The sequence below is a fragment of the Berghia stephanieae genome, chromosome 5, assembly GCF_034508935.2.
Source record: "Berghia stephanieae isolate SIO BIC M18660-M18661 chromosome 5, UCSD_Bste_1.3, whole genome shotgun sequence".
In the NCBI taxonomy this organism is placed as follows: Eukaryota; Metazoa; Mollusca; class Gastropoda; order Nudibranchia; family Aeolidiidae; genus Berghia; species Berghia stephanieae.
Window position 1 is genome coordinate 3,927,054 of NC_088364.1, and position 22,831 is coordinate 3,949,884.

The following is a 22,831-nucleotide window of genomic DNA, read 5'->3' on the forward strand; positions in this document are numbered from 1 at the left end:
CATGGTTTTATAACATATCCCACAAACAGCCCATCGTGTCATTCATGGTTTTATAACATATCCAACAAACAGCCCATCGTGTCATTCATGGTTTTATAACATATCCCACAAACAGCCCATCGTGTCATTCATGGTTTTATAACATATCCAACAAACAGCCCATCGTTTCATTCATGGTTTTATAATATATCCAACAAACAGCCCATCGTGTCATTCATGGTTTTATAACATATCCAACAAACAGTTTGTCGTGTCATTCATGGTTTTATAACATATCCCACAAACAGCCCATCGTGTCATTCATGGTTTTATAACATATCCAACAAACAGCCCATCGTGTCATTCATGGTTTTATAATATATCCAACAAACAGCCCATCGTGTCATTCATGGTTTTATAACATATCCCACAAACAGCCATCGTGTCATTCATGGTTTTATAACATATCCAACAAAACAGCCATCGTGTCATTCATGGTTTTATAACATATCCAACAAACAGCCATTGTGTCATTCATGGTTTTATAACATATCCAACAAACAGCCCATCGTGTCATTCATGGTTTTATAACATATCCACAAACAGCCATCGTGTCATTCATGGTTTTATAACATATCCAACAAACAGCCAGTCGTGTCATTCATGGTTTTATAACATATCCACAAACAGCCCATCGTGTCATTCATGGTTTTATAACATATCCCACAAACAGCCAGTCGTGTCATTCATGGTTTTATAACATATCCAACAAACAGCCAGTCGTGTCATTCATGGTTTTATAACATATCCAACAAACAGCCCATCGTGTCATTCATGGTTTTATAACATATCCAACAAACAGCCCATCGTGTCATTCATGGTTTTATAACATATCCCAACAAACAGCCATCGTGTCATTCATGGTTTTATAACATATCCAAACAGCCTGTCGTGTCATTCATGGTTTTATAACATATCCAAAAACAGCCCGTCGTGTCATTCATGGTTTTATAACATATCCACAAACAGCCAGTCGTGTCATTCATGGTTTTATAACATATCCACAAACAGCCCATCGTGTCATTCATGGTTTTATAACATATCCAACAAACAGCCTGTCGTGTCATTCATGGTTTTATAACATATCCACAAACAGCCATCGTGTCATTCATGGTTTTATAACATATCCAACAGCCGTCGTGTCATCATGGTTTTATAACATATCCACAAACAGCGTCGTGTCATTCATGGTTTATACATATCACAACGCCTCGTGTCAATCATGGTTTTTAATATCCACAAACAGCCTGTGTCATTCATGGTTTTATAATATCCACAAACAGCCTCGTGTCATTCATGGTTTTATACATATCCCACAAACAGCCTGTCGTGTCATTCATGGTTTTATAACATATCCACAAACAGCCATCGTGTCATTCATGGTTTTATAACATATACAAGTCGCATTCAGAAACACCACAAATCGTGTCATTCATGGTTTTAAATAAACAGTATCATCAACAACACACTTGTGTCATTCATGGTTTGATACATATCCAAACATGGTCCTCATATGTTTTATAACATATCCAACAAACAGCCCGTCGTGTCATTCATGGTTTTATAACATATCCAACAAACAGCCCATCGTGTCATTCATCATAAGCGACACTTGAGCTATACAAAAGTATTCAAATCAACAAGAAATAGAGACACAAAAGTATGGAAATATAAAATTATGAAAGAACAACGGATGCTGTATGTAATAAAGACAATGTCAACTTAGACTAAGCATATCTCTGCATTGGGTGATACCTGGTGGTGTTGCTTCTGAAAAAATGCTGATGAGACCAAATACCCATGCACCTCACAATGAAATGTCTAAAATAATATTGAAAGGATAAACCATATAACCAATTGAAATATGTTCCTATCCCACCAAGTTCTGAATACTGTGACTTACTGATGACAGCATAATCAATATGTAGGTACTTGCAGCTGTGTATTGGTCTGGTGTTACTTACTCCATGTCACAACAATGATCTTCGTGTCATCAATTTAACTTGGGTTACTTTTAAAAGAATTAAGTGCCCCAGGGTTGATGGATAAAATAACTCTATTTTCAGTCAAGTTATAATTTTAAAAAGTTTACCGTATGTCTATAGGCAATGAATATTTTACAGACATTTTACTCATGAGAAAATATAGGGTGTGGAGAAGTGAGAAATGCCATGAATACTTTACAGACATCTTACTCATGAGAAAATATAGGGTGTGGAGAAGTGAGAAATGCCAGATGAAAACAGGGAATAAAAATGTTGCAGTGTCAGAGCCAAACGTGGGATTAAACTGACACGGCACCCTTGGCCTGGATGAGAGAGAGAGAGAGAGAGAGAGAGAGAGAGAGAGAGAGAGAGAGAGAGAGAGAGGGAGAGAGAGAGAGAGAGAGAGAGAGAGGAGAGGAGAGAGAGAGAGAGAAGAGAGAAAGAGAGAGTGAGGAGAGAGGAGAGATGAGAGAAGAGAGAGGGAGAGAGAGAGAGAGAAGAGAGAGAGGAGAGAGAGAGAGAGAGAGAGAGGAGTGAGAGAGAGAGAGAGAGAGGAGGAGAGAGAGAGAGAGAGAGAGAGAGAGAGAGAGAGAGAGAGAGAGAGAGAGAGAGAGAGGAGAGAGAGAGAAGAGAGAGGAGAGAAAGGAGAGAGAGAAGAAAGAGAGAGAGAGAGAGAGAGAGAGAGAGAGGAGAGAAGAGAGAAAGAGAAGAGAGAGAGAGAGAGAGAGAAGAGAGAGAGAGAGAGAGAGAAGAGAGAGAGAGAGAGAGAGAGGAGAGAGAGAGAGAGAGAGAAGGGAGCCAGAGATATCCAGCCACATAGAAATATGGCTTTCAAACTTAGTGACCTATCGTGTGAACTCTCGTCACTCAACAACTGTGGGGATCAAACCGAGACTGGCTGACTGACCCTGTGACCTTTTAATTAGCTCTGGAGACCCAGCCAGTTAGAGACGAGGTGGTCAACAATTTGATGGGTGGGTCATGATGTACGTGGAGAGGGGGAGGGAACCAATCTCCAAACAGCATGTCCTGCACGTGGTGGATATGTAAACTATACGGCACTGATCAGGTGGGGACATTTAACCCATAGAGGCCCGGTGTTTACTAAAAAAAATTCCCCTGAGGCCCAGTGTAAGGGGCATAACTCTTAACAAAAAAATACCAACACAAAGTTAAAAAATTATTAAACGAGAACCAAATGACATAAAATTATAATTTTAATTCCTTTTTATAGCCAGATAAATTTGCTTTCGAATGATATATAACATGACATGTTTTGATTTCAATAAATTGGGAAAAAAAATATTTAAAAAAAAACCTCGTTCCCCGCACCCCCATTCCCGTCATTTTCGTCAATCTCGGACTCTGATTCAGTGTCCGAATCACCTTGATCGGGTGCTAACGCCTCGTCTTGTCCATCGTTTACATCTTCTCTTTCTAGTTCGATATCGCTTTCATTTCCAAAATCCTCTTCATCGTCTACACCACTCTCCAAAACATCATTTCTAGCACCACGCAACAAACTCGTGAGGTACGGGAATGCCATTTTTCTGAATTCGATTACTCACTTGCTATCAACGATATAAACGTGCGGTAAAAAGGAAACGGAAATAGAACGATCGCATTACGTTTACGATGTTTCCGGTTTAGAATAAAACGAAGTGATTCATTGCAATAACAAAGTAACCATGATCCGTTTTTTATCGGGGGCCGCGGGCGATGACGGGCGACTCCAGGGGAAGCGGGCCTCTATGGGTGAATATAAAATATGGTCCTTGTTCTGTCCAAATTCCATCTGTCCTGTCCCTTCTCATAAGAAGTGATTTCGGACCAATGCCTTTTATTTGTCCTTTTCTCTGCCCTGTCCCTTTGTAATGAGGCCTCAGAATGATTCTGAGTCGGTCCCCAAGCCCATAATCAAGAAGGAAAAGGCCTTTATAAACCGTGGTTTCTTTGGATTGCTGTTTGTGAATCTTTTGATTATTTTAAGTGAATTCTTGGATGACTTTGTCTTTGTTTTTGTGCTTTATTTTATCCTTTTCTAATTTCTCTATAGACGTCACATTTAAGACATTTATCCAATGTGCTGGTTTGTGAGTCTGTCTGTCTTCTAAAATTGGGTTCATCTCTTTGCATTTTGTCCTTATTCATTTCAAGTTGAGTGTCTTTAAACATAACAATATGACTGAAGGTCCACTGTACTCCTCCCTTTACTTCCCTCTCATTTTAACTGGATTCTCTTGCCTGATAAACAATGGGATAAAACTACTGGTAATACTGGGAGTGAATTTCAGTCTAATCTTACTGGACGGAATTTCAATGATTTGAAGCTTAGATTACTTACTGTTGTATTAGTTCATGTGTATGTACAATTTCAGAACTCCTGGAAGAACTTATCTAATTGAAGACCCTTACCCCCCCCCCCCCCCCCCCCCCTCCCCAAATAAAAAATTTAAAAAACCAGGAAAATTCTTGGTGGGGTGGGGGGAGGGCAGGGCAAGGAGAGGAATGGAAGCTGGCAGCTCTGGTTGTTAGGCCATACAGGCTAACACATTCAAGATCATACAGGCTAACACACTCAAGGTCATACAGGCTAACACATTCAAGGTCATACAGGCTAACACATTCAAGGCCATACAGGCTAACACATTCAAGGCCATACAGGCTAACACATTCAAGGTCATACAGGCTAACACATTCAAGGTCATACAGGCTAACACATTCAAGGCCATACAGGCTAACACATTCAAGGTCATACAGGCTAACACATTCAAGGTCATACAGGCTAACACATTCAAGGCCATACAGGTTAACACATTCAAGGCCATACAGGTTAACACATTCAAGGTCATACAGGCTAACACATTCAAGGCCATACAGGCTAACAAATTCAAGGTCATACAGGCTAACACATTCAAGGCCATACAGGCTAAAACATTCAAAGCCATACAGGCTAACACATTCAATCTTCAGATACTATGATTTAAAACATCTGACAGGTATCACAACTCTACAATCTTACATTCCTTGTTATCCTTACTATCCATACTATTATCACCAGAGTCCACATCTGTCGTTGGATGCTGTTGAGGCTTCAAATACTCCATATTTTTCTCCACACAATCTTTGAGTTCTCCCACTTCCTCCGCATCAGATCGTCTTCGTTCTGAGAAGGACAAGAATGAAGGAAATAGAAAGATAGAAAGACAAAGTGAGCAGTGCCCAAACCTGCAGTGTTGTCAATACTAGCCCATGTCCTTGTGTACAGTGAAAACCCAAAATGAGTCGGGAAGAAAGAAAGACAAAGTGAGCAGTGCCCAAACCTGCAGTGTTGTCAATACTAGCCCATGTCCTTGTGTACAGTGAAAACCCAAAATGAGTCGGGAAGAAAGAAAGACAAAGTGAACAGTGCCCAAACCTGCAGTGTTGTCAATACTAGCCCATGTCCTTGTGTACAGTGAAAACCCAAAATGAGTCGGGAAGAAAGAAAGACAAAGTGAACAGTGCCCAAACCTGCAGTGCTGTCAATACTAGCCCATGTCAATGTGTACAGTGAAAACCCAAAATAAGTCAGATTTGAAAAAAAATGCCTACAATCCTGAAAACCTCTAATTCTGATGATGGGCAATAAGCCCATACTTGCAATATTATAGTCGATATTTAAATCAATGAGTACATTTACTCTCAATCAATGATATAAATAGTATCAACTTTCCATACTCAACGTATAAATCAGATATGACCCAGCTTGGTAATATTTTATTGAACTCCCATTCTTTTTTAAAAATAGGGTTGGGGGTGGACTTTGTTCTGTCCAGCCAATGTTAAATTTTTATCATCGAGCACAGAATTACAGGCAAATCTACAAATGATAAACTAATTTCACAGATCAATATACGAGTACCTTGCAAACCTTTCATAAATTAATTTAATTATTGCCCGTTGATTCCAATAGTTATTTAGAATCTCTGCTAGGCCATAATCATGAGTCCAAAATTCGACCTTGGCCTTCAGAATTGCCGTCATTTCGCACCCTTCCACCGGACAGACCAAAGCTCAAGACAGATCAATCACGTCTCAATTGATGTGTACATATATTCCAATACGTGCCTATCGGTCTCAACTGATGTTAATTTCCACAATACAGTGGTCGGTATAATAATTAAAATAGATGATTGTCAGTTCGTAATAGCCTTGTTTCTCCCAAAATACTGCGAATTCTCCATTTATTTAACGTCCATGTCACGATTGTTTAAGGAGTTACCTCCCTTATTTACTTTAGTAAAAAATCATTTTCTTAGCCTTAAACTAAGAAAACTTGGGTGATTTAACATTCCAAATTAAATTTATATTTTAAAAATATAAATCTTTTTATTTATCAATTTGATTAGAATTCTTTAAATTATTTATGAATCTTAAATTGAAATGTAAAACTTAAAACCAATGGATTTTCTGACAATGTCTTCATACCTAGTATATAGTATAGATCATAATCACATAAGCACATAATCAGTGTGCCTGCGTCCATTCCCCCTGAGAGCACACAGAAACTGTGTCTACCGTACGTTCGCTGAGGCATTATGTTTGTTCATTTGAATTTGACTTTGGGAATGACTAGGCTATCTGGCCACCCTAGGCCTATTGCCATATTCATTTGCCCTCAACTGGCTAATATTAAATTTGATCATTGATGGTTCAAAAGATTCGTCTCCAAGCGGCTATGTGGTCTAGTGGTATGACACTCGCTTTCAGATCGGAAGCCCCTGAGTTAAAGCCTCACTTGACAAATAGTTGAGTCATTGGAAAAGGCTCTTTACTAACATTCTCTCACCATACTCAGGTGTAAAATGAGTACCTGGCCGTTAACGGCGTTTCTTTGTCGAAAACAACTGTAATATCGCCTAACAAGCACCATATCTCGTTCTACATGGTACGTGTTGCTGTTGGTCAGGGACCCTTTGTAAAGTGCTTTGAGCATGTTTAGTGGAGATTGCGCTATATAAAAGCTCGAGTTATTATGTTTTTTAGGTACGTTAATTTCCACAATACAGTTGGATAATACCTAAGTAAAATAGATGACTGCCAGTTCGTAATAGCCTTATTTCTCCGAAAATATTGCAGGTTTTCCACTAGTAATAAAGGATAATAATAATAAAAATGACAATAATAATAATAATAATAATAATAATAATAATAATAATAATAATAATAATAATAATAATAATAATAATAATAATAATAATAATAATAATAAAAATGATAATAAAAATTATATTTCTTTAGCATTTTTCGCCAAAACCTTAAAGTGCTGAAAACCAACAAGAAGTTGTTTACACAGATTACAATAATACTGCGAGACCAAATAAACCAATATCCAAACCGTCCTGTAACATTTCAAATTCGGATTGCATTTGTTTTTGTTCAATTTCTTCATTGTTGATAAATTGTTAACACATATTTCAAATAGTCTGAAGAGGTATTTTTGTAATTTGGTATCAAATTAAATTAAAGAACAATCATTCCTCTTTAATGGTAATTGGTTTAAAGTTGTATCAATTTTCAAAATATAAAATATGAAAAGTACGAGTTTTCTCCCTCCCACTGGGCATAGAATGTAGCAAATGACAGACTGACTGTTAAGGGTTAAAGTTAACAGCAAAACAACTTCAACAAATGACAAATGTAAATAAATTCTCCATAGGTATTTATAAATATGAACTTAACTGTCAGGGTTTAAAGTTAACAGCAATACAATTTCAACAAATGACAAATGTAGATAAATTCTCCATAGGCATTTCTAACTGTAAAGGGTTAAAGTTAAAAGCAATACAAATTTAATAATAAGCTTAATTTCTATAGCGCCTTTCATTAAACTTCAACCTTAACAAATGACAAGTGTACATAAATACTCCATTTCTCAGTATGAACTTACCTATCTCCAACTGTAGAAGAGGTAGAAGCTGGTGGATTCCCATCCCGTATCGATGAATCCAGCTTAGAAAAAACACAGACTTTTTCTCTGCCTTGAACACCCTGGATTTGAGGAACTGGAGGTCATCGGTCCCATCTTTTTTCCCCTTTAACTCTGAAGACAAGATGAAAAAAGGAGGTGTTTTATTAGAGATTTATTATAAAATGCAAGTTAAGTAACTGTTTACTGTATCTAAAATATAAATATTCCATTTAAAATTCCTCTTATTTGTCCTATGGAAGTAAATTCTTTTTAAGGTCTACAATAATAATAATAATAATAATAATAATAATAATAATAATAATAATAATAATAATAATAATAATAATAATAATAATAATAATAATAATAACAAAAATTATAAAAATAGTAGTAGTAGTAATAGTAGCAATCTTCTTCTTCGTTCAGCTTATCCCGCATTTTGCAGGGTTGCCATAATGAATGCCACATCTCCATGCATCTCGGTTCAGAGCATCATCTTCCTCCAGGCCCAGTTCTTTCATATCGTTCTTTACCTTATCCAACCATCTAATCTTTGGGCGTCTCACTCTTATTTCTCTTTCCCACTAATTATAAGTCCAATACTTTCCTTCCCACGTACTCCCTTTCTCGTCTCTTTACATGTCCGATCTATTTCAATCTATCTTCTCTCATCTTTATTGATACATTCTCCACTTCAGTCATCTTTCGAATACGTTCATTACTCACTTTACCTTTTATTGTCCAGCCAAGTGACCATCTCAACATCCTCATTTCTGCTACCTCAACTTCTTTATCTTGTTTCTTTGTTGTAGATGCTGTCTCTAGTCCATATAACATTGCTCATTGCTGGTCTTACAACTGTTATATATATTCTCCCCTTCAGCTTTGCAGAAATTCATTTGTCACGCATCACTTCAATTACCTTCCGCCAATTAATTCAGCCTGCCTATATCCTCTTCTTAACCTCCATCTCATTGCCCCCATTACCTTGTACAGTTGTTCTTAAGTATCTGAATTGGTTTGTCTCTGGCACATCCTCTTCTCCTATCTTTATTGGTGGTCCTGCTCTTTTGTCCGATGCACAAATACTCTGTCTTTGATCTGCTTTACCGTAATCCCCTCCTGTCCAACACCCGTCTCCAACCTTCCAGTTCCTTTTCCACCTCAGCTTTTGTATCATTCAAAAGTACTACGTCATCCGCACACATCATGTTCCACTGTGCTTCTCACCAAATGGGTTCTGTTAGAACATCCATTACTATTGCAAACAGCAGTGGGCTAAGAGCAGATCCTTGGTGTAATCCAACTCTTACATTAAATGGATCAGTTGAGCCAACAGCTGTCCTTACCACTGCTTTGTTTCCTTTGTACATATCTTGGATAACTTTGATATATTTCTCTGTTTACCTCTTTGCTCTTAGACAGTACCACATTTCTTCTCTTGGTACCCAATCATATGCTTTCTCCAGGTCAATGAAAACACAGTGTAATTCTCTTTGCTTTTCTCTATACTTCTCTGCGATCACTTTTAGAGCAAATATAGCCTCTGTTGTAATTTTACCAGCAACAAATCCAAACTGTTCTTCATCTTTTCTAATCCTCTTACCAATTACTCTTTCCCATATCTGCAATGTATGGCTCATCAACTTGATGTCCCTATAGTTGCCACATTCTTGAACATCTCCTTTATTTTTGTATTTGGGAATCAACATAGTTTTGGTTTTTCTTCTGGCAGAAAAATGTTGAATAAACATACCAGGAAATTTAACCTTCATGTCCAAGTGATTTCCAGACTTCTGCTATCTCATCTGGTCCAACTGCTTTCCCTTTTTCATCTTGCACACTGCATCCTAGACCTCGTTCTTGCTTATCTCATCTACAATCTTCTCTTTAGGTTGTATAACTGCACTTCTCCTCTCCCTGTCATTCTCTTCATTCATGAGGTGTTCGTAGTATGCTTTCCATCTAGCTCGAATCTCTTCATCTTTGCCCCATATTTTTCTATTCTCATCTTTGACCATCTTAATATGTTGTATATCTCTCCTATTCTTGTCCCTCTGTTTCGCTATTCCGAAAATATTTTTCTGGCCTTCTTTACTTTCTAAATGCTCATACATATCTTTGAATGCCTCGGACTTTGCTTTTGCAACGGCTCTATTTGCCTCTTTTTTTTTGCCTGCTTATATTCATCTACTTTCATAGAATCCCTGCTTGTCTCCCTGTTCCTCCTATCTTCCCTCTTTTTATTTATTGCTTCTTCAACCTCTTCGTTCCACCACCATGTTTCTTTTCCAACTTTTCCTCTTCCCAAGCTGATCCCTAGCACTTCTTTGGCCACTTCACGGATTGTATCAGCACTTCTTTTCCATTCCTTTGGGAAATCCATTCCTAGTCTTTCTTTCATCATTGTAGCAAATACTTCTCTTTCCTCTTTCTCTTTTAGTTACCACCATCAAGTTTTTCCCTCACTTTGTTTCTCTTTTATCTTCCTCTTTCCAAATGACACTTTAGCAATAAAAATATCTCACGTTGCACTGCCACTCTCTCTCTCTCCCGACAAACTGCCACAATCTAATAATGGTAATAATAATAACACCAATAATAATAATAATAATAATAATAATAATAATAATAATAATAATAATAATAATAATAATAATAATAATAATAATAATAATAATAATAATTAATAATAATAATAATAATAATAATAATAATATATAATAATAATAATAATAATAATAATAATAATATAACAATAATGCATATAATAACAATAATGCTGATAATAAAATAATAATAATAATAATAATAATAATAATAATAATAATAATAATAATAATAATAATAATAATAATAATAATAATAATAGTAACAATAATAACACCAACAATAACGATGATAATATGCCCATTCCTGAACACATCAACTTTATCTATTCTCACTGACCCTTTCTGACAATTGACAGCGCCTTCCTCAACAGCCTGACGAAGTCAGACAGAGCAGCCGTCATGAACCCCAGACTGTGCCTTGCTGTACCAGGACCTGATATCAACACTACCACGTCCTCCAGCACTGTAAGACTGAATCCACCAGAGGCCTCTGACTTCCCTTCCGTTTTCCTACTCTGTAAAAGTCATACCAATTTTTCTTTTTTTTAAAAAATATATAGAATATATAGAAAATATATCATTCTCTGCAGCTCTAGGAAAAAGTAATTCTTTCATGACCACTAGGCCCATGGAGCTGGGGTTTATCTCGGTTTCTATAGCGTGAATCGGACAAAATAGCAATAGCTTAGAACCAATGGATAAGACGATAGTCATTCGCAAAGTACTTTTTGCCAGATCTAAAGATCCAGCTACCCAAACATTGTTTACTGGACAGGGGGGGGGGTCAGAAAAAAAAAAAACCTTGACTGCACCCGGAATCAATCTCAGTCCCTTTGCGTGAGAAGCATGTGCTCTATCAGTTATAGTTTCACAAATTCAATCACTTACTGAATGGATTATACCCACCAAAGATGCATTACTTTTCAATCAAATTAAACTAAAACTAACTACTCTAAACTGCCACAGTTGAAAAAAATGAAATGAAATCTGTATATTCCATAGCTGCCAACCCGGTAATTCAATTAAGAGGGAGATTTGGAACAAAAATCAGGGAGATTCGATAAAAATCAAGGAGATTACATTTTTACTGACCTGAAGTGAAGACGCGCTGCTAGTTCTTCAAAATCCACATGATTACTCCTCGTGATGCACAACAATGAACCAGAATGCAGAGGTATGTCCAATTGCATTTGTTAATTTAACTGCCATGTCTCAATTTAACTCCATTTGTTGATATCCTAACAAATAAAACATTTCCCATTACTCAGCTTTGAATGAAGTTGAATATTTCTTTTTCTTAGCACAACCGTCCTCAGAACTTGAAACAATTTGTCGTTTAGCCATTTTAAAAATCAACAAAGTCTTTAGGCAGTATAAAAGGCAAATACAAATTACTCCCAATTAGAAAGAAACCGTCCTCAGCAATTGAAACACGTTGTGGTTAGGAAATTTTGAAAATTGATGAGGACTTAAGGCAGGGCATAAGCAAAAGCAAATTATTCTCAATTGAAAATATCGATACCACAATATATTCTTTTACAATCCTATATAATCTATTGCCACATTACTGGTATCGATTCTGTTGCTTTCATAGCATAGACCAGCCAAAAAAAAAGTTGACAATTGATTGTCTAGAGAACCAGCAACTCATCACACTCAATATTCAAATTTATAAATTTCCGGGAGATTTCTGGAGATACTAAAAAACTGCGGGAGAGCGGGAGATCGGTGATAAATACGGGAGACTCCCGCAATTTGCGGGAGGGTTGGCAGCTATGATATTCTTCTATTAGAGTGAATGTCAATTTTTTAAAAACAGTATAAATCCAAAATACACAATATCCACCAATGTTTTAAAAAAACTGTATTGTTTTCATCGGATTAATTGCGCCATTAAAATGAAAGAAAATGGGATAGTCAAATAAGTATAAGTTTACAAGTAAGCGAACGACAAAGAGGAATGGTAGAAATAGAAAACAGAATCTACTTCTGTTCTATCAAGCCATCGTGTTACTTTAGTTTTATATATTTATCTATCTATCTGTCTCGGCACAACACATCTATTTATAATGGGATAAATGAGATAGTCAAATAACTATAAGTTTACAAGTAAATGAGTGACAAAGAGGATTTATAATTCATTTCCATCCTTGTAAAAAACAAACCCCACCAAAATCCAGAGGTCTTCCATACAGCGTTCCTCACCTTGTGTACCCCATCCAGACTGTGTTGAATGGCCTCCCCCACACTCCCACAACGACATTTACCGTCCAACACTACACTGGTATCCAGGAAGAGCTGTAGATATCAGTTTTCAAAACAAAAAAAATGAAACCTCTTATCTAATGAAATATATAGATAAAAATAAATAAATTAGCTTTTATATAGCGCAATATCCACTCCAAATGCTCACAGTGACTTACAAAGTACCCGACCAACAGCAACACGAAACAAGTAGGATGAGACATGACGCCTGGTTAGCGATATTACAATTTTTTCCCCGACAAAGACAATGCTATTAACTGACAGGTACTCATTTTACACCCCAGTACAGTGAGAGAATGTGAGAAAAGAGCCTTTTCCAAAGACTAAACTATGCACCGAGTGAGGCTCAAACCCAGAGCCTTCCATTCCGAAAGTGAGTGTCATACCACAAGACCTCATAGCCGCATGAAATAACAATAAAATATAGACTGGTGCTTTTGCTCTTCTGACATTCTTAGAGGTGAAAGACTGAAATCTACCAGAATACATAAAAATCTTTATTTAATCGTAAGACCCTGGCATGTTTAGCATTGAGATGAGAAGCTATAATAACTTTGGTGTACAAGTGAGCACTATAGCACTCCCCCAGCCAGTGAACAGCGTAATCATCTTTTTGCCTCGCTTTGCTCCAATTACGGAACGTATCTGCAAGACATTACAAGATTAATATTTGAAATACATCAGACATGTCAAAGGCCATTAAAAAAAAAATTTGTGAAGACACACGGGTTATTGATAGAGACAAATGAGGAGGAAGGAGAGGAATAGGAAGATCTGCAGGAAGATGGGAGACTGGGTGGGGATGATAACAATAAAAGGGAGGGAGGGAGAGAGAGAGAGAGAGAGAGAGAGAGAGAGAGAGAGAGAGAGAGAGAGAGGGGGGAGAGACAGAAGAGAGAACCGAAATACAGAGAGAGAGAGAGAGAGAGAGAGAGAGAGAGAGAGAGAGAAAGAGACAGAGAGAGAACAGAGACAGAGAAAGAGAGAGGGGCAGACAGGCAGTGAGAGAAGAGAAAGAGAGAGAGGGAATGACAGAAGAGAGAGAGAGAGAGGGAGGGAGACAGAAAGAGAAAGAGAGAGAGAGAGAGAGAGAGAGAGAGAGAGAGAGAGAGAGAGAGAAAGAAAGAGGGAGGGAGACAGAGAGAGAGAGAGAGTGAGAGAGAGAGAAACAGAGAGAGAGAGAGAGAGAAAGAGAGAGGGAGGGAGACAGAGAGAGAGAGAGAGAAACAGAGAGAGAGAGAGAGAGAGAGAGAGAGAAAGAGAGAAAGAGAGAGGGAGAGAGAGAGAGAGAGAGAGAGAGAGAGAGAGAGAGAGAGAGAGAGAGAGAGAGAGAGAGAGAGAGAGAGAGAGAGAGAGAGACCTGACTGCTATCCACAGGACATTCTTGATGATCACCGTTATGCATACGCGACACAAAGGCATAGGCAAACAGAATATTGATGAGGTCAAAACGACAATCAGATGATGGACGACAGTTCTGTGAAAAGAAGACATTTAGAATAATAAAAATGCATGAAAGGTGTTGTACTGAATTTCAATAACGATAATAATAAAGATAATCATAAAAATAACAATAATAATAATAATAATAATGATGATGATGATGATTTTGATGAAAAACGGAATGAGAATGAAGATGACAATCATAACAGTAACAGAAAAAGAGAATGACAAACAAACAAAAAAGAAGAAGAAGAAGGAGGAGGAGGAGGAGGAGGAGGAGGAGGAGGAGAATGATTAGGAGAGGAAGAAGAAGTAATATAGTTGAAACATTGTAATAATGTAATAATAATAAAATTCCCTTTATTCACCCAAAGTGGAAAATTTTTCATTAGTATCTGTCTCAAAAAAATATTTTTTAACCGAGATAACCCCGGAATCAGGCATTGTGCAGCAGGTGTAAAGTGCAATATCCACTAAACGTGCTCCAAGTCAACTGCAACACACAACAAGTAGGATGAGACATGATGATGCCTGTTAGGCGATATTACATTATTTCCAAAAGAGATAACGCTGCTTTCAGCCAGGTACTAATTTCACACCTGAGTTCAATGAGAGGAGGTCAGTAAAGAGTCTTTTCCAAGGACTCAATAATGCACCACTCAGAGTGGGACTCTGGAACTGTAGATCTAAAGACGTTTGTCATTCCAAAAGATCTCATCGTAGCATTGCAAGCGAGGGTTAAGGGCTGGGTCAATTGCTTAAGGAAAAGACAAGGCCTTGACCCCATGACCTTTGGACACCAGTGCAATGCCTTATCCATTGAGATACCTCCCTCCTGATTCCCCCCCCCCCCCCCCCACCCCATTGCACAAGTATAAATATTAGAAAATGAATAGGAATATTTATAAGGCTAGCACTATTCAGTATCTGATACTGAATAGTGGTTTTGCACTATTCAGTATCTGATACTGAATAGTGGTTTTGCACTATTCAGTATCAGATACTGAATAGCGGTTTTGCACTATTCAGTATCTGACACTGAATAGTGGTTTTGCACTATAATACGGTGTTTTTTTTTTTCCGAAACCTGACAAAGTTATGGGAAGAGTGCAGCTGTGGGAGTGAATATGGGACTCAGAGAAGTGTACACCAGTGGGGAGTGAACCTGGGACTGGGTTTCGGCGAGTTTCGTAATAAAAAGCAATTACTTTTTTACGAAACCCGACGGCACCTGGCAATATCCGACAAAGTTATGGGAGGTAGGCAGCAGCGTGTGTGTGTGTAGGGGGGAGGGGGAGGAGGGGATGAACCTGAGATTCAGGGAAGTGTACACCAGTGGGGAGTGAACCTGGGACTCTGGGTTTTGTAAAAAAGCAATAACAAAATAGGGGGGGGGGGATTACTTTTTTACGAAACCCGACAATATGCGGCAAAATTGTGGAAAGTAGGCAAAGCGTGGGGAGTGAACCTGAGACTCAGTGAAGTGTACATCAGTGGGGAGTGAACCTGAGACTATGGTTTTCGGTGGGATTCAGCTAGTTTCATAAAGACGCAATTACTTTTTTACGAAACCCGACAAAACCTGGCAATATCCGAGAAAGTTATGGGTAGTAGGCAACAGTGGGGAGTGAACCTGAGATTCGGGGAAGTGTACACCAGTGGGGAGTGAACCTGTGACTGGGTTTCGGCGGTTTTGAAAAAAAAAAAGCAATTACTTTTTGTTTACAAAATGCGCCATCTCCCAACAAAATCGGGCAAAGTTATGGAAAGTAGGCAAATAATGGGGAGTGAACCTGAGACTAAGGGAAGTGTACATCAGTGGGGAGTGAACCTGAGACTATGGTTTTCGACAGATTTCAGCGAGTTTCACATAAAAGCAATTATTTTTTTACGAAACCCGGCAATATCCGACAGATTTTGAAAGTAGACAACAATGGGGAGTGAACCTGAGATTCATGGAAGTGTACACCACTGGGCAGTGAACCTGAGACTCTTGTTTTCTGCGGATTTCAGCGAGTTTCACATAAAAGCAATTACTTTTTTACGAAACCCGACGAAACCTGGCAATATCCGACAAAGTTGTTGGAAGTAGACAACAGTGGGGAGTGAACCTGAGATTCATGGAAATATACACCAGTGGGGAGTGAACCTGAGACTCTGGTTTTCGGTGGATTTCAGCGAGTTTCACATAAAAGCAATTACTTTTTTACGAAACCCGACGAAAACCTGGCAATATCCGAGAAAGTTATGGGAAGTAGGCAACAGTGGGGAGTGAACCTGAGACTCAGGGAAGTGTACACCAGTGGGGAGTGAACCTGAGACTCTGGTTTTCGGCGGGTTTCAGCGAGTTTCACATAAAAGCAATTACTTTTTTACAAAACCCGACTAAACCTGGCAATATCCGACAAAGTTATTGAAGTAGGCAACAGTGGGAGTGATCCTGAGAATCAGGGAAGTGTACACTTGTGGGAATTGAACCTGGGACTCTGGATTTTGTAAAAAAGCAATACCAAGGGGGAGGGGAATTACTTTTTTACGAAACCCGCCAAAAGCCGATAAAGTTATGGGAAGCAGGCAGCAGTGGGGAGTGAATCTGGGATTTGGACACCGATGAGGATTGAACCCGGGACTGCGAGAGGCTGATACCAGTGGACAGTGAGCTCAGAATGTACTTTTATTTCGAAACCTACCGAAATTGTCAAAAGTTATGGGAAGTGGGCACCATTGGGCAATGAACCGGGACTCAGGGAAGTGCACACCGGTTGGGAGTGAACCTGGGACTGTGAAAAGAGGAAATCAGTGGAAATGAACCTGGGACTATGGAAGATGGATACCAGTGGGAAATGAAGCCGAACTATGGGAGTTGGGTACCAGACGAGAATGAAGCAATTACTTTTTTACGAAACCCGCCAAAACCCGCCGAAAAACCAACAACAACAACGATAATAATAATAGTAAGTAAGTAAGTAATAATAATAATAATAATAATAATGATAATAATAATAATAATAATAATAATAATAATAATAATAATAATAATAATAATAATAATAATAATAATAATAATAAAAGAACAATAGTATATTATCAACTTTAAAGTATATTTCAAGCAAATAAAATTATTAAAACAAAAGTTTTAAAAATATAAATAGACAGAAGGAATTTTTAAAAAATATTGGGAAAAAAAAAAAAAAAAGTTACCCCTTCCGGGATTTGAACTCTCGAACCTTAAGCTCAGAGTCAAACAGCTTATATCCACCATGCCATGGTGTCACTGAACTTTTAGAGACATTTAATCATGTCTATTCAGACATTAAAAAATGTATTTGACTGCCTCTCTTATTTTGGTATTTTGAACTATGTTAATTGCACGATAGCAGAAATTTAAAAATTTCGATCAAAATATTTTTACAACTTTAAATCGGGCTGTCATTTACTGCACTTGTTCAATCTGGAAGTAGGTCAGCAGTTCAACCGAGATTGTCGCACTTTTCACTCTCTCTATAAAAAAGAGTTCCTTATGGATACTGAATAGTGGCAAAGCACTATTCAGTATCTGATACTGAATAACCACTTCCTATTTATAAAGCACATTTCCACAGATTTTATCATGCTCGATATGTTTCACAATGTTTCTTTTATTCCTCCAGCAGGTCATATGGAACTATATTTCCATTTCATACAGTACCAGTCAACTGTTAGGTGTCCATTCTTTACTAACATTCTTACGATATCCATCACTGCCAGTAGCCAAGTACCCTACTCGTTCATATCGGAGTTGAGTGAGTGGGGTAATGTGTGTAAAGTGCCTACAATCACTGTCACCCATCCAGTCACTGACCACACTCAACAATGATTGATTTTGTGACACGACAAGAGACCGTAGCACTTAGCCCCACATAAAGAACAAGTAATGTAAGTACCTTCAACAGAATGTTGATGTCTGGAATATCCTCTAAGACATCTGGCACTCTTGTTGCCACATCTTGTTCCTCGTCAATCGTCTCACTGTTATCCTTCACCAATGATAAATTTCTCTGAAACAGTATTTTTAAAATTAAATTTGGTTATATTTAGAAGAAAACGATGTATTTACACAAAAGCAACTAACATCGTGGCCAAGCCGGCAAGTGGCTATCTCCACGTTATGGCAGTAGGAGGAGAGAGATTTTGCACTCAGTTTTCCCTGTACACCCAGCAATGATTGGGTAACTGGGTCTGTTAGATCTGGTGGAAAGTATCCTATCCAAACAGTAGCAAGAAATTGCTTGCTTGTCTATTTTACTTTACATAATAGTAGTAATAAAGAGTCATTAGGCCCATGAAGCCGAAGTTCATACTGGTTTCTATATTGTGAAATTGACAATAGCAAATGCCTGCTATCCATTGGATAGGACACTAGTCTATCATAAAGTATTCTCCACCAGATCTAACAGACCCAACTACCCAATCACTGCTGAGTGTACTCTGGGTCCTGAAGAGTTCAAATAAATAAACCCCACTATTTAAATGGATTTGTATGAATCACCACAAATAATTCTACCCAAACATCCTATTGACCTTCAGGGCACAGTTTGCAAAGACATTGTAATAACAATTCCATCATATCTAATTTATCTCTTGTCTCAATCATTTATGATATCATTTTCTAAGACTTCTCACCATTATTACACGTCTGTATGGCAAATTTCTCTTTTTGAGGTAAATAAAGTCTTTGTGTTATAGATAAGCTATTGTGTCAAGTCAGGGTCATGTCGGAGTGAAGTGGATGTTAAAAGTAAATAAAGTCTTTGTGTTATAGATAAGCTATTGTGTCAAGTCAGGGTCATGTTGGAGTGAAGTGGATGTTAAAAGTAAATAAAGTCTTTGTGTTATAGATAAGCTATTGTGTCAAGTCAGGGTCATGTTGGAGTGAAGTGGATGTTAAAAGTAAATAAAGTCTTTGTGTTATAGATAAGCTATTGTGTCAAGTCAGGGTCATGTTGGAGTGAAGTGGATGTTAAAAGTAAATAAAGTCTTTGTGTTATAGATAAGCTATTGTGTCAAGTCAGGGTCATATCAGAGTGAAGTGGATGTTAAAAGTAAATAAAGTCTTTAAAGGCTGCTCTTGTAAAGCGCATTTAGCATGTTTGGTGGATATTGCGCTATATAAATGCTAAAGTGTTTTACACTGCGTGGCATTTTCCCCTCTGAGCGGTATTTCAGTGCTAGGTCAACCTGACCCCATTAGTGGGGTCAGCCCATGGGAAGAACAGGTAGCGGTCAGGAGGAATCTGTGATGCCGCTGGTGGTAATTAATTGTTGCAATATTTCATGGTATTGCTCAGTTGCTAACACAAATATGAAAATTGTTCCCTCACCACAAGCAAAGCAAAGGTTTCTTTCATCATTTGCCATGGTTGATAATAATGTATCCTCTTAAGACTGCTCATAAGAGAGGTGTCAATTTAGTGGTTTTTGAGCTATCAATGAAATTAATTTGTTGTAATTTGCATATCAATAATTTAATTCCCAGCGGCAGAAAATGATTGAAACAAGCATCATTATAAAGTAAAATTGATGATCTTGACACATGCCAAGTTTTGTTGTCCGGGCAGTAAAACCTTAAAAGATATGAATTTTTTATTGTAAATTTCATATTTGGCATGACTTGGTGAGATCCTTATTTTCTCTCCCATAGTATTCCATGCCATGAATTATGTCCAAATATCAGTTTAGGAATAAAATATAAACCATTAGACGAAAATAATACTAATACTAATATTATTTTTTAAGCATTTAACTGATTTAAATATTATGAGTTTTGGGCACATTTGAAAGCCAACTTTTTAATGGCTTGATAATTTTTTTCTATACTTAAATCCCTTACGATTCAAGTCAAATTTGTTTTTTTTTATTACTGTTAAGCATTATAGTTTGAAGATGTATACGGTACTGCTTTTGTGTGGTTGTCTCAGGAAATGCCGACTTTATAGTGTCATATAGGTGTCAATGTTTAGGGTATTCTTGCATGTTGAATAAGTAATATAATGTAAGGTCAAGTTCTCCTTTTGTGCACAAGTGAATGTGTTAACTTTTTATAGACTGAAGCGTCCAGATAAATATGGCAGTGATATCCCAAAAATTAAATAAATGACCTTGCTGTGGTATGCCTGTGGTGGTATACTGATTTGATTCTGATTGTTATTCAGTTGTTTTATCTCTAAATTTGACTGACTGGAGTTCAATGGTATATCAGATGACTTTATAAGACAATGACTAAATGTGTATTCTTGAAGGAAAGGTGATGATTCTATATAACCTGTATGGACAGTGTGTTCGTTTTGAATGTAGTTGGTCAATACGGAGAAAAAGGTTACTACTTGGAATAAACTATATGCCCTCATAATTTTGAATCCTCTTTTGTCCACATACTATGTCCGTCTGTTTGAGCAAATCATCTAATTTAACAGTACCAGTGGTTAGTGTTAGTTGTAATTGATGATTGTTACTGCAATATTTGTAGCATGTCCAGTAACCTTGTTGGGTGATTGATTTTAATCTTGTAAAGAAGTCATACTTTATAGGCAGATTGATAGTAAATTGAGATATTGACATCATACACAATATTAGTTTTTAGTCTTTACTGGTCAATAAAATATTATCTTTATGAGTTATTTTACCACATAAAGACATAAATCATATCAGTTTACTGTTATGATCAACACAACTGTTTGAGAGGAATGGAATTGGTAAAAACAATATACAGAACTTACTAAACCATGAATAAATCAAGAAAATCAACTGCCAATATGATAATATTGCACAGGAACATAGATGCATATATGTACTTTTGATATTTATTAAAATTCTTGAGATACTGCCGCTGAGTTTTGAATAACAAATTTTTTATTTAAGTGCACCATAGTTTACAAGCACTTAAAATTAGATCAACAATTTGTGATATTCAAAGAAAACTATTAACCACAAGAATGTCAAATGTTCACTGATGTTTAGAAAGACAACTGATTTTTCAAATCAAAATAATGAAGTGAAAGAGTCTGTTATTGTTTTCCCGCTATACCGACATATTATAAGACCATAAATATCCATAATTGCCCCCATTGGACACGGCACTGCCTGATACCAGTTGAACTCCAATGACCTCATGCAGGTAGGAGCAGGAAGGGTTATTGGTCCCTTGGGAGTTCCAACTGAAATAGCGCTGATTCTACGCAGTGTTTAGGCCTTTGTGTTTTTAGTTGTTTTTTTTTAACTATAGAAATCAAAGACATGTCAACTCACAGGGAATTTCCACCAAGGCGTCCAGATCTCAATTAGCCTGGCCAATCGGCCATCTTGTAACATTCGGGCAAACTCCTCTCTCTCCTTGGATGACAGCTGGCCCCACACTGCACTCACATCACCATCTAAACATTTTAGGAAAAGGAGAAATCAAGGATTTTTTTAAAAACTCTCTCCTTACCAATCATTTTCGGTATTTTCCCAAAATGGCAGGCTTACCCAGCAGAAACATTAGTTCTTTAAACTAAAAAAATAACTCTCTATAAAACAACATTATGTTCTTATTAATCAAACATAGATCATTCTTCAAAGTTTGTGATGCAGACAATAAATCTGAATAAGACAAAATGTATGTTGTGTCGTAATAAATGTGACGATTTTGCTGCAGGTGGTAAGGAGAAGGTTAAAACAGTGAAAACACATGATGCTTAAGTTGGACGATTTAAAAGGAGAGAAAGGGGGTGCCAATAATCTGAAAGATACGACACTTTAAAAAAAAAAAAGTAGTCCTTTTGACCCATAGGCCCATGGAGCTGGAGTTCATCTCTGTTTCTATGGCATGAAACTGACAATAGCAATTGGTTGCTACCCTTTGGATAGGGGGCTAGACTATCACAAAGTACTTTCCACCAGATCTAAAAGATCCGGTGACCCATTCACTACTGGCTGGGTCCGAAAAAAATCTTGAATTCACTCAGGATGGATCTCACTCCCTTAGCCTGTGAAGCGAGTGCTCTACTTGGTAGAGCACAACACTTGACTTTCACACCAATGAACTGTTTCCAAAACATGAGTATCGTAGTGATAATTTTTTGTGTCAGGCCCCTAATCTATTTGTGTAATCCCCAACTGTAAAGACAGCAGACCCAATGAGTTCAATGACAGTGAGATTTGTGTAATCCCCAACTGTAAAGACAGCAGACCCAATGAGTTCAATGACAGTGAGATTTGTGTAATCCCCAACTGTAAAGACAGCAGACCCGATGAGTTCAATGACAGTGAGATTTGTGTAATCCCCAACTGTAAAGACAGCAGACCCAATGATTTCAATGACAGTGAGATTTGTGTAATCCCCAACTGTAAAGACAGCAGACCCAATGAGTTCAATGACAGTGAGATTTGTGTAATCCCCAACTGTAAAGACAGCAGACCCGATGAGTTTCAATGACAGTGAGATTTGTGTAATCCCCAACTGTAAAGACAGCAGACCCAATGATTCAATGACAGTGAGATTTGTGTAATCCCCAACT

The 22,831-nt window shown here is 37.5% G+C and overlaps 1 protein-coding gene across 3 annotated transcripts in view; it reads right to left on the reverse strand.

Moving 5' to 3' along the window:
- Positions 1-3,230: 3,230 nt before the first annotated feature.
- Positions 3,231-22,831, reverse strand: part of LOC144972257 (zinc finger HIT domain-containing protein 2-like) — a 32,958-nt gene continuing 13,357 nt past the window's right edge. For all 3 annotated transcript variants that reach the window (XM_078913303.1, XM_078913306.1, XM_078913305.1), the window contains exons 5-11: positions 21,582-21,706; positions 18,221-18,334; positions 14,215-14,331; positions 12,795-12,887; positions 10,927-11,104; positions 7,957-8,109; positions 3,231-5,190 (exon numbers count right to left, since the gene is read on the reverse strand). In XM_078913303.1, the coding sequence (XP_078769429.1) occupies positions 5,027-5,190; positions 7,957-8,109; positions 10,927-11,104; positions 12,795-12,887; positions 14,215-14,331; positions 18,221-18,334; positions 21,582-21,706 (944 nt within the window). In that variant the 3' untranslated portion in view covers positions 3,231-5,026. The remainder of the gene's footprint in view (positions 5,191-7,956; positions 8,110-10,926; positions 11,105-12,794; positions 12,888-14,214; positions 14,332-18,220; positions 18,335-21,581; positions 21,707-22,831) is intronic.